Genomic DNA, 12,953 nt, shown 5'->3' with positions numbered 1-12,953 from the left:
GTGAGTCTATGGGTCTGTGTGAGTCTATGGGTCTCTGCGAGTCTATGGGTGTCTGTGTAAGTGTATGGGTCTCTGTGCGAGTCTATGGGTCTCTGTGTAAGTGTCTCTGTGTGAGTCTATGGGTCTCTGCGAGTCTATGGGTCTCTGTGTAAGTGTATGGATCTCTGTGTGAGTCTATGGGTCTCTGTGTAAGTGTATGGATCTCTGTGTGTCTCTATGGGTCTCTGTGTGTGTCTATGGGTCTCTGTGTGAGTCTGGGTCTCCGAGTTTGTGTGTATGTTGAACTTTCACACCATACTTAGCCAACCGCGCTCGTGTGGCCTTCATAGGGTGCTACTCCCATGTCGATTCTAAATGTGGAGGGAAACGGGGAAAATCCGCACGACCACAGGGAGAGACGCAAACTCCAAATATACAACAGACGTCGGGATCGAACCCACAACCTCCTGTATACCAGGCGATGTAGTTAACATCTCCGCACCCTCTGTAGCTGCACCAGGGGCTATGATGAATTGATTTTCGCTCGCACCCAGACGTGTTGAACCTGTGGGTTTGATAACAAAATGAATTGTCTTATTTGATGTTGACATTGTAAAGACCTGCTGGACACTTGCGATATGGAATTGCCATTGGCACAGTGGGATTGCATTTTATTCGCATTCGAGTAAGTTGGCGAATTTAAAAACACAGCAAATATTTGTAAAGTAAAAGATACAAAACGAAGATTGCACTTGAAACCATTGAGACCACTAGAAAAAAAATGCCTTTTTTGATATGTAACAGTTGAGTCGAGTTTTGTATCTTTGTAGTTGTATACTCATTACGATTTATCAAAGGCATGATAAACACAACCCATTTCGATTGAAAGCTTTCGTGACTGCAGGGATTCATCTTCTTGGTTCTTTAGTTACTGCAGCTACATACTATTAACACTCCTTCCCTTTATTAATGCTACCCTATCCCCTCCTTTTGATGCTGCTAATCCTGCATAATGCACGGGCATAAGTAGTACTAATCACATACCTGTATTTTCCATATCCCCTCCTTTTGATGCTGCTAATCCTGCATAATGCACGGGCATAAGTAGTACTAATCACATACCTGTATTTTCCATATCCCCTCCTTTTGATGCTGCTAATCCTGCATAATGCACGGGCATAAGTAGTACTAATCACATACCTGCATTTCCCATAAATATTCTAAATTCCTCTTGATATGCAAATTCTTTTGTCAAGGCGCCCTTTCCCCCCCTTCCAACCCAGATTAAATATACGCTCCAAGCATGGTGCTGGTCTTCACCTGAGGACGGCTGCTTGCGTTGTGGCCGAAACGTCGTGAGAATTATATTGTTTTTTTTTTATTTCCCTTCTACGTGACTTTACCGAAAGAACCAAGAAAATGAAACACAACCCAGTCCGTTCTTTATTCCTAAAGTGAACGTGGAGGCGCTGCTCCATCTGTTCAGCCCTGCCAGTGGTGGAAATTCCACATTCCCTATGGCAGGGGCAAGTCCAATATCCACAGGAAAAGCACTCGACTTCCCTACATGTTAAATGAACAGTGCAGAGCAAGCAACAAAGGGGTGCTGCTTTTAAGTTGCTACGTTCAACTTTCAGTTCGTGCCCCCAATTGTTTTCATAAAAGCAATACTGTGGACTACGTTTACAATGTGTTCTCGATTTTCAGATTAATACCAACATTTTCATAATCTGGAAATCCCCCAAAAAATTAGGTTTGCATTTGTTTTGAAAAGTATAACAGGACATCACAGAAGTATGACATCACGGATGGCATCACAAGTAGGACATCATAGACTTATGACATCACAGCCGAACATCACAAGTATGACATCACAGAAGTATGACATCACAAGTATGGCATCACAAGTAGGACATCATCATAGACTTATGACATCACAGCAGGACATCAGAAGTATGACATCACAAGTATGGCATCACAGAAGTATGACATCATCATAGACTTATGACATCACAGCAGGACATCACAAGTATGACTTCACAGAAGTATGACATCACAAGTATGGCATCACAGAAGTAGGACATAGACTTATGACATCACAGCGGGACATCAGAAGTATGACATCACAGAAGTATGACATCATCATAGACATGACATCACAGAAGTAGGACATCCCACGTAGTGATTTTCCCGCCAAAGTGGTGCGACGTCACATCTATTCGCACAAGTAGCGAGATACATTTACTGTGCAAAGTAAACGGACCTGAGAATCTTCATAGGTCCGAACATGTCTGGACAATGCAGATACTGAAAAAACACCACGATTCGAAACTCTTCCCCTCTGTATATCTCATAATCCTTCAAATTATGGATTTGAAAATCGTAATAGGTCGGAACATGCTTGATAAGCCCATCGCTGTCAACCCATCACAGGGCATATTGAGTTTTCAGGTCCATACGGCGTCTACAGCCGTTTCAATACGGGCAAACACTTTTTTTAAATCCTTTATATTAAGTTCGCTTGCTTGCTTAGGACCGTGCAAATCTTGCGGTCGTTTTTTAACCCACTTCCCGTGATCCAATCGAGCTGACATTTTCCACACAGACTCGTTGTGCGTGACAATTAATGTTCGTGAAAAAAAATTCAAAAATTTTACACTTTTTAGGACAAAAATATTATATTTAATTACCAATTGCTTAATGGTGCAATGCAATCATCTGACCCATAGGTGGCAGCCATCTCAAGCCAGAGGACGAGAGGACTCTAGCCGCCACGCATATAAAGGATGTATAGTGAAAAACTTTGTTTTTACGGGTTATACTTATTTCTTGTTCATTTCCGTTTCTCCCTTGTGATGGAACTTTGTAGGATGAACGTTGATATTTATAAGGGCACGGGGTGACCAATAAGATCTGAATTGGTCTGTGATAAGGGGTTGTTGACAGGTATACGATCCAGACATTGTAAAAACACCATCATCTGAAACTCTTCCCTTTTGTATGTCTGATAATCCTTAACATTATGGAAATGGTGCACCACGCAGCATTGCGGTTATAAGCGTGGCTACGCATACAGATTATATATATTCATACCCGCATCTTGCATCCATTGATCTACGTTGGTTGCTTGCGATTTCAATAAGCGCATGCTATAGATTAGACGCTTCGCAAGATGTTGATTCAGGCCCACCGAGCGTTGGAGCTCTTTTTCAGAAACAACCTGGCTATCGAAAATGATCGCTCAACGCAAGTGGGCTCATCACGTGGGCATTTCGATTTAAAGCTTTCGTGACTGCAGGGATTCATCTTCTTGGGTTTTTCGGTAAAGTCACGTAGAAGGGAAGTAATAAAATAATAAATTATATATATTATTTTATTATGTTTTATTTTTATTATTTTATTACTTCCCTTCTACGTGACTTTACCGAAAAAACCAAGAAGACACGTGGACATTATTTCATCGCAGCCAAATACTCTGAAGCGCACGACGTTGATGCTAAATGTGGAGGAGGAGGAGGAGGGGGGTTGGGGGGAGGACCTGGAAAAAAATCCACGCGACCACGGGGAGAGAGAGACGCTCAAAATCCAAACTTACAATCGTGGTCGGGTTCAAATCCACGACTTCCCGCATACCCCAGGAGTTGGAGCCCATGAGAATGCCAAAATGTGCTGCGCCACCGATACCACAGTGGTCACCGCAGGAGATCAGATTTTAACAAATAGATTGTTCTAATCCTGGCTGGGCTGTGCCCGTGCTTGTGATTCGGGTTGCCACTGCGTACCACAAAACCGGGACGTATTTCCCAGCAACTGGGTCTCGTCCGCGCTGTGCAGTTGCACCGCAGTGAAGTTGAACTCGAGAACTGTACTGTCCGGATCTGGGTTACAAATCAATTCAGGTATTGTGGTCTATGCAAGCATGACTCCTTGTAAAAAAGGTGTCAGTTTTGTTGCAAGATAGAAGGGTTAAAAAACCAATTATCATATTTTTTACTGGCAAATGAGGTACCAATGGTGTAAATGCTTTACCCCGAGCTCTCATACTCTGATGGTGCGTTGCCTTTAGGTTGTGCGCCTTTTGGCGTCATCTGGTCCAACGCCAGGCTCTAAGGAAAGCTGTCTCGGGTGTGGACCAATCAACTTCAAGGACAGTGCATATTATCAGAGTTGTGTTTTTTGTTTGCATTATGCAAGCATGACTCCTTGTAAAAAAGGTGTCAGTTTTCTTGCCAGATAGAAGGGTAAAAAAAACAATTATCGTATGTGAATGTGTTATTGCGTTTCTTTCTTTATTTTTACGCTAAGAAGCAGTGGTTAGTGATGAGGATCGCGACGAATTGCCGCTGCTTGTGCAGGTCACCCCACAGCCAAATGTAACCCTTAATATATAATAAAATAATCTTTAATATTCTTAGGTTTTTTCGGTAAAATCACGTAAGTAAAAAGTTAAAATTAATAAAAGTTAAATAAAAATAAAATAATTAAATTGTTTTACCTACGTGACTTTACCGAAAAACCCTAAGAATATGAATCCTTGCAGTCACGAAAGCTTCAAATCTAGAAAAAATCTTTAAGTTCGCAATTCTGCTTTGCAACATCCTCATGTTAGCTCCTGCTACCACGACTCCTACCGTACTCATAATAAGAGCGGTTGTTTTTGGGGTTTAGATCGCGTAAATATAATTGTGTTGTTAAACCCGCCACCACCCGACACACGGCCAGTTAGTAAGGTTTGCAACGTAAAACAAAAACTAAATTCGTTACGAGTACGGCACTAAAACCGGTTGCGTGTTAAGAGAGTAAACCCACTACAGCATTTATAATTCGAGTAGTGTGACGTTTGCGCCGGTGTTTACAACAGTAGCAACCACCACTAGCATGGTCAGGCGATCGCCAGAATTGTGAAGAAGTCTTGCCGCTATACCGTCTTAGATAGACGGAGTTAGAGCTGATATGTAACCGCATCTATAAGTGAGTGTGGTCACGTAACGAACCACGCTCATCTGCGGATGAGTCAACTCCAGCGCCGCCGTTTGTAGTGATGGTACAGCAACGGGCGCGGATGTCGTAGTAGCGAGGTGTCGAAACGAGATGCTTTGCACGAATTCCGCTAAGACTACGCCGCTGCAAGTTTAGTGTACGCAAGTAACAAAAAAAAACACGCAGTGAAATGGCTCATTTCCCCCGTCACCTAAATCCCTCTCATTCCTTCTCATTCATTCCTCTATCACCTAAATCCCTCATTCCTTCTCATTACTTCCTCTATCACCGAAATCCTTCTCATTCATTCCTCTATCACCTAAATCCATCTCATTCCTCCTCATTCATTCCTCTATCACCTAAATCCCTCTCATTCCTCCTCATTCATTCCTCTATCACCTAAATCCCTCTCATTCCTTCTCATTCATTCCTCTATCACCTAAATCCCTCTCATTCCTTCTCATTACTTCCTCTATCACCGAAATCCCTCATTCATTCCTCTATCACTGAAATCCCTCATTCCTTCTCATTCATTCCTCTACCACCTAAATTCCTCCCATTCCTTCTCATTAATTCCCCCAGTAAATTCCCTCCAAGCCTCCGATCCATAACTGTGCTACGGAGAGGAGCTGCATTGTCATCAGCGCTGCATCTGCAAAGCAGGGAGGAAGGTAAAAGGGTGGCAGTTCTTGATCATATTAATTTGTGCCGCATTCGGTATGCACGCTATAGATCCTATAGCGCCGTGCTCTACGGAGGGTCTGCATCAGTCTGGCCGGACGAGGGCCCGATGCTGCTGTGGGTGTAATCACAATATAGGTGTCAACATACGCGCGTGTGTGTCTGTAAATGCACGCGCGTGTGTGTTTCTATACGCGTGTGTGTGCGTGTGTGTATGTGTGTGCGCGTGTGTGTTTGTGTATGCGTGTACGTGTGTGTACATGTGTGTGTGTGTGTGTGCGTGTGTGTGCGTGTGTGTACGTGTGTGTGCGTGTATGTGTGTGTGCGTGTGTGCGTGCGTGTGTGTACGTGTGTGTGTGTGCGTGTATGTGTGTGTGCGTGTGTGTGTGTGCGTGTGTGTATGTGTGCGTGTGTGTGCGTGTGTGTGCGCGTGTATGCGTGTGTGTGTGCGTGCGTACGTGTGTATGTGTATGTGCGTGCGTGTGTGTACGTGTGTGTGTACGTGTGTGTGTGCGTGTACGTGTGTGTGTGCGTGTACGTGCGTGTGTACGTGTGTGTACGTGCATGTGTGCGTGTGTATGTGTGTGTACGTGTGTACGTGTGTGTGATGGGGAGCGGTAGTGTAGCGGTTAGCGCGCTGCGCTATGAACCTGGCGACCCGGGTTCGATTCCCGCTCACGGCTAACATCAGTGACGATTATCTAAACCGGTCCTGGGCCTCCCCTAGGTCGACTCAGCCTTAAATGAGTACCTGGTGCGGTGTGTAAACATCGCCACTGGGGAGACAAAGGCGGTCGGGCGTGGTGCTGGCCACCCACCCCCTCGTGTACCGTTCTGGCCTTCATAGGTGCTCGCTAACAGCACTTGCCCCTACAGTCTGTTAAGGCTATACGGGGGATATTTGTCTTTGTGTGTGTGCGTGCGTGTGTGCGTGTGTACGTGCATGTGTGCGTGTGTGTATGTGCGTGCGTGTGTGTACGTGTGTGTACGTGTGTACGTGTGTACGTGTGTGTGTGCGTACGGCACACGCGGCTGTCTATTTGACGTCGCCGTCGTCCTGCTCCCCCAGCAGCGGCGACCGCTCCGTGGGGGCTCCCTCCTCCTCCTCCTCTGGGACGCCGGCACCGCCGGTGGTGGTCACCTCGCCAGCTGCCCGCCGCTTGGTGCTCCTGTTCAGAGTCCCACCCTGCGCACCGCAGCACCACCGCGTCACCACCACGTCACCACCACCGCGTCACCACCACGTCACCACCACCACGTCACCACCACGTCACCACCACCACGTCACCACCACCACGTCACCACCACCACGTCACCACCACCACGTCACCACCACGTCACCACCACCACGTCACCACGACGTCACCACCACCACCGCGTCACCACCACCACCGCGTCACCACCACCACCGCGTCACCACCACCACCGCGTCACCACCACCACCGCGTCACCACCATGTCACCACCACCGCATCACCAACGCGTCACCACCACTACCGCATCACCACCACCACCACCACCGCGTCACCACCACCACCGCCACCGCCGCCGCATCACCACCACGTCGGCACCGCAGCTACTCCAGCTTCATAGCCTATGGGGCTAAAACGTTTTGCTGGCTGGCTGCCGGCTGGCGGGCTGGCGGGCGCGCGGCGGTGACGTCACCGCGCCGCACATCTGCGCCATGACGTCAACGGCATCCCGGGGGCGGGCGAGCGAGGAGGTCACGGGGAGCGAGGGGTCGATCTTGCCGTGCGCCTTTCGTCCCAAGCGAATAATTCGCGATTTTGTTTTTACTTGAACGGTGACGTCGGCAAAACAATGGCCACGTGACTGCTTGCCCCTACTGTCTGGATCTCCCACTCCCCTCTCCCCTCCCTCTCCCCCCATCCCTCGTACCCACCCACCGACCCAAAACCGACACCTTCCTCATCACCACTGGGATTTTTGCACACAGCGTTGGTGTACGGTGATTTTTTTCTGCAATATTTTGCTGTCTTTTCTTGGATTTTCTGTTTGCACTCGGTCACGTATTCACTTTAAGATGTTTTCTTGTTCATGTTTTTGTTTTTTGTTCGTTGCGGTTGCACCCGATTCAAGAGCCGAATGGCTCACAGGGCTCTACCTAATCAATGAACTTGAACTTGAACCCAGCAGTCGATCGACCGGCTCGCTTGGACGACAAACACAAGGACGACGACGACGGCTGACGGACGATGGGGTTAGCGCCGCGTCCGGTACCTGTCTGCTGTCCACGACGTTGAGGAAGAGGGACACGACGATGCAGCACACGGTGTTGACGAGCATGAAGATCATCATGTACTGCCAGCGCTCCAGCGGGATCGTCGCTTCACTGCGCGCACACACACCCACACACACACGGGGTATACTGGACGCGGTGTGCCGGGTAAACGGAAATTATGCAGGTAGGAATCAACATGTTCCACGCTGCCCACCAGGGATTATTTGTCTGTCGTGCATGGCCCCGCCCCACCAGAGCCCTCCCATTGGCTCGTACCACGAATCCCCGGATCCCAGATCCCGGATCCCCGGATTTCGAATCCCGGATCCCCGGATCCCAGATCCCCGGATCCCGGATCCCCGGATTTCGAATCCCGGATCCCCGGATCCCAGATCCCCGGATCCCGGATCCCCGGATTCTGAATCCCCGAATCCCGGATCCCGGATCCCCGGATCCCGGATCCCCGGATTCTGAATCCCCGGATTCTGAATCCCCGAATCCCGGATCCCGGATCCCCGAACCCCGGATCCCCAGATCCCAGGATCCCCGGATTCCGAATCCCCGATCCCCGGATTCCGAATCCCTGGATTACGAATCCCCGGATCCCGGATCCCCGGATTCTGAATCTCCAGATCCCGGATCCCCGGATTCCAAATCCCCGGATCCCGGATCCCCAGATTCCGAATCCCGGATCCCCAGATCCCCGGATTCCGAATCCCCGGATCCCCGGATTCCGAATCCCCGGATCCCGGATCCCCGGATTCCGAATCTCCAGATCCCGGATCCCCGGATTCCAAATCCCCGGATCCCGGATCCCCAGATTCCGAATCCCCAAATTCCGAATCCCGGATCCCCGGATTCCGAATCCCCGTATCCAGACGACGCGGAGGGATTCACCTGGACTTGGTGCCGAGGATCTGTCCCACGATGACGTTGGACAAGCCGATGCCGATCATCTGGATGGAGGTGGTGAGGCCCATGGCTGTACCCAGCGTGGCCTGCGGCACCACCAGCGGGATGGACGGCCACATGCTGGCCTGCATCGCCACGGGCCGTACGGGACGACACGCGCGCTTCATCAAAATAAACAGAAACTATCTTCTTGGTTCTTTCGGTAAAGTCACGTAGAAGGGAAGTAATAAAATAATAAAAATAAAACATAATAAAATAATTCTCACGACGTTTCGGCCACAACGCAAGCAGCCGTCCTCAGGTGAAGACCAGGTCTGTCCTCCAACCCAGCTTAAATATACGCTCCAAGCATGGTGCTGTTTCATTCAGACGCTGTCTCCCCGACAGACCTGGTCTTCACCTGAGGACGGCTGCTTGCGTTGTGGCCGAAATGTCGTGAGAATTCTTTTATTATGTTTTATTTTTATTATTTTATTATTTCCCTTCTACGTGACTTTACCGAAAGAACCAAGAAGATGGATTATCATCATCACGTGGAAATGCATGCGCTCGTATCTCTCGCACAATCCGACCGCTGCAATGCTTGCTGATATGGGCCTCGGTCCAGCCGGGGCGTGCCAGGTCGGGGTATCAGAATCGGAATCTTTATTTAGACTGGAAGAGAAATCCGATGAGCTATGAAGCTCTTTTGACAGAACATTACAACAACAACAACAAACAATTCAACAACACAATACAAAACTCCAATCGGAGTGCAAAGTGCAGGAAGGATCACTTTAACACGTAGGCTTTCGCGTGAATATAAATGCTTGGTTAGACCCGCCACCATCCGACGCAGCCCCATCGGTAAAGTTCGTCACGTGAACAAAACGTGGCCAATTCGTTACGAGTACAGCGCCGCCGGTTGTGTGTTGGAGAGCAACACGCTAGCAAAGTAAAACAAATCACTGAGAAAAAACATCAATGTTTATTTTACCAGGTAAGGCCCACTGAGTTATGTAGCTCTCTTTCAGAAGCGGCCTGGCTATCAACAAATGGCTTATCACATGGAAATATAGCAGCAGCAGCAGCAGCAGCAAAATAATCTCAACGCGAGTCGATTCTAAACGTGGAGGGAAAAACCCGAGGACCCGGAGAAAAATCTACGCGACCAAGTGGAGAGAGAGAGACGCATTAGTTCAAATATACCGCAGACGTTGTCGGGGTCGCGATCGAACCCGCGACCTCCCGCGTACCAGGCGAGGTAGTTAACATCTCCTAGCCACCGTGGTGATGATGATGATGCTGGAACACACGACCTCCTGCATACCAGGCGAAGTAGTTAACATCTCCTAGCCACCGTGGTGATGATGATGATAATCGAACCCACGACCTCCTGCATACCAGACGAGGTAGTTAACATCTCCTAGCCACCGTGATGATGATGATGATGGTGGAACACACGACCTCCTGCTTACCAGGCGAGGTAGTTAACATCTCCTAGCCACCGTGATGATGATGATGGTGGAACACACGACCTCCTGCGTACCAGGCGTGGTAGTTAACATCTCCTAGCCACCGTGGTGGTGGTGATGATGATGATCGAACCCACGACCTCCTGCATACCAGGCGAGGTAGTTAACATCTCCTAGCCACCGTGGTGATGATGATGATGGTGGAACACACGACCTCCCGCATACCAGGCGAGGTAGTTAATATCTCCTAGCCACCGTGATGATGATGATGGTGATGGTGGAACACACGACCTCCTGCGTACCAGGCGTGGTAGTTAACATCTCCTAGCCACCGTGGTGATGATGATGGTGATGGTGGAACACACGACCTCCTGCTTACCAGGCGAGGTAGTCGGCCTTTCGCGTTACGTCAACGACGCGACCCCACCCCTCCCCAACCCCTCCCCTCCCCACCCCCTCCCCACCCCCGTGGCTCACCGCGGCGAACGAGTAGGTGACTCCGAGCCAGAGGGTGCACACGAGGGGCGGCACCGTGGTGAAGGCGAGCAGCGCGAACACCGGCAGCGTGAGCACCGCACACGCCGTGCAGAACACGCCGCGCAGACCCACGTAGTCCTGCACCACGGACACGGAGGCACGGACGTTGTATGTTACGTATACTGCTGTTTGCACGTATGTTGTATGTATGTTGTATGTGTAATAAAGCTCGTTGAGGCGACTTCTGGAATCCGTCTTTTATTCAACTTGTGTTACAGCTTTCCTTCACGCTGCGGACAGGCAGCGTGAGAGGGACAGATAGAGAGACACACTGCCACGTGGCAGCCTGGACCACGTGGCAGCCTGGACCACGTGGCAACCCAGAGCCCCGCTCCCGCGTGGCCCCCTTCCTCTGTTCGTTCCCGTTCTGACCACGTGTCGTTCGTCTCCACCCCTATTTAATACCCGGGTCACATGGTACGTTTCCACCAATCCTCGTTAGCCTCCATGGAATATTCCAGGCTCCCTCGTCAGCTCCCGGGACCACGCCCCTGACTCATCTCCCCATTGGCTGTGGCCAAAGCCAGCAGAACCAATCCTCTACTTACAGCTGTCACCTTTCCATCACGTCAGGGCCACGCCCCTAGGCTTCCCCCCATTGGCTATAAACCAGGACCGGCAGAGCCAATCATCATGATGAGTTGTGATACAGTTTAACACGTAGGCTTTCGCGACCAATATTGTTCATAATCAACGATTTTTGGGTTTAGATCGCGTTATTTATAAATGTGTCGTAACCCTCCACCACCCGACACGGCCAATCAGTAAAAAAAGTGTCACGTTGACAAAAGACAAATAGTTCACTGCTTTAGCCCACCGGTGTGTTGAAGCGTGAAACCACAACATTTACAATTTGAGTACGACGTTTCGCTGGTAATTGCATCCAGCATCATCGGGCAATTCGCCAGAATGGTGAGGCTCTGATGAGTTAATGAGTTAATGATGACGTCACCCTGCTGCTGCTCTATATAAGAACGGGAGACACAGCAGAGCCTCACCATTCTGGCGAATTGCCCGATGATGCTGGATGCAATTACCAGCGAAACGTCGTACTCAAATTGTAAATGTTGTGGTTTCACGCTTCAACACACCGGTGGGCTAAAGCAGTGAACTATTTGTCTTTTGTCAACGTGACACTTTTTTTACTGATTGGCCGTGTCGGGTGGTGGAGGGTTACGACACATTTATAAATAACGCGATCTAAACCCAAAAATCGTTGATTATGAGTTGTGATACGTCAGTAAGCCGGATATATCCTCACATTACATATGTATGTTGTATGTATGTTGCATGTATGTTGTATGTACGATGTACATGCAGCGGCGGTTAGCGCTATGCTGCGCTGCGAACCCGGCGACTCGAGATCGATTCCCGCTCGCGGACAACACCGGTGACGATTATCTGAACCGGTCCTGGGCCTCCTCCCCTAGGTCGACTCGGCCTCAAATGAGTACCTGGTGCGGTGTGTAAACATCGCCAGTGGGGAGACAAAGGCGGCCGGGCGTGGTGCTGGCCACCCACCCCCTCGTGTGCCGTGTCAGTCTTCACAGGTGCTGCTACTCGCTAACAGCACTTGCCCCAACGGTCTGTTACAGGCTACACGGGGGATCGTTGTCTTTGTTTTGGACGATGTACGTTGAGCTTCTTTCTCGTCGCATGTCGCCAAGCGCGCTAATCGGAGGTGCAGGGGGAAGGACAACAAGAAACTAAACACGCAGAAAGCGCTTCCAAAGTAATCCGTTTCGTCAAAACTAGACGACGATTTCATAAAAGCGCGCAGCTCCCAGCGGCTTCCGAACATCGGAAGGAAGAGCGTTCCAGACGGCCACGGAAGCAGCGCATCCGAAAGCCGCGCAGGAGACCCCCGCAAACACGTCTCCACCCTGCCCGCTCACCCCCTTCTCACCGCAGCTTCCTGCGTCTCTCACTCCTCGGAGATGGAGTGGACCCCGCCCGCTCACCCCCTTCTCACCACAGCTTCCTGCGTCTCTCACTCCTCGGAGATGGAGTCGACCCTGCCCGCTCACCCCCTTCTCCCGCAGCTTCCTGCGTCTCTCACTCCTCGGAGACGGAGTCGACCCCGCCTGCTCACCCCCTTCACACCGCAGCTTCCTGCGTCTCTCACTCCTCGGAGATGGAGTCGACCCTGCCCGCTCACCCCCTTCTCCC

At 50.0% G+C, this 12,953-nt stretch overlaps 1 protein-coding gene across 2 annotated transcripts in view; it reads right to left on the bottom strand.

Annotated features, from left to right (window-relative positions):
- Nucleotides 1-515: 515 nt before the first annotated feature.
- The window catches only part of LOC144951420 (lysosomal dipeptide transporter MFSD1-like), a 32,229-nt gene continuing 19,791 nt past the window's right edge, over nucleotides 516-12,953 (bottom strand). The window contains exons 10-14 of one of the 2 annotated variants that reach the window (XR_013640479.1): nucleotides 10,725-10,862; nucleotides 8,779-8,918; nucleotides 7,881-7,992; nucleotides 5,439-6,826; nucleotides 516-5,278 (exon numbers count right to left, since the gene is read on the bottom strand). Coding sequence is in view for 1 of the 2 variants with exons in the window: in XM_078881665.1 (XP_078737791.1) it covers nucleotides 6,677-6,826; nucleotides 7,881-7,992; nucleotides 8,779-8,918; nucleotides 10,725-10,862 (540 nt within the window). In the remaining variant the exon portion in view is untranslated. Of the gene's footprint in view, nucleotides 6,827-7,880; nucleotides 7,993-8,778; nucleotides 8,919-10,724; nucleotides 10,863-12,953 lie in introns of both variants that reach the window. The other variant, XM_078881665.1, reaches the window with a different exon arrangement.

Source organism: Lampetra fluviatilis, chromosome 62, assembly GCF_964198595.1.
Source record: "Lampetra fluviatilis chromosome 62, kcLamFluv1.1, whole genome shotgun sequence".
NCBI lineage: Eukaryota > Metazoa > Chordata > Hyperoartia > Petromyzontiformes > Petromyzontidae > Lampetra > Lampetra fluviatilis.
The sequence above is the reverse complement of the archived record's forward strand: the minus strand, read 5'-3'. Positions and strand labels throughout refer to the sequence as shown.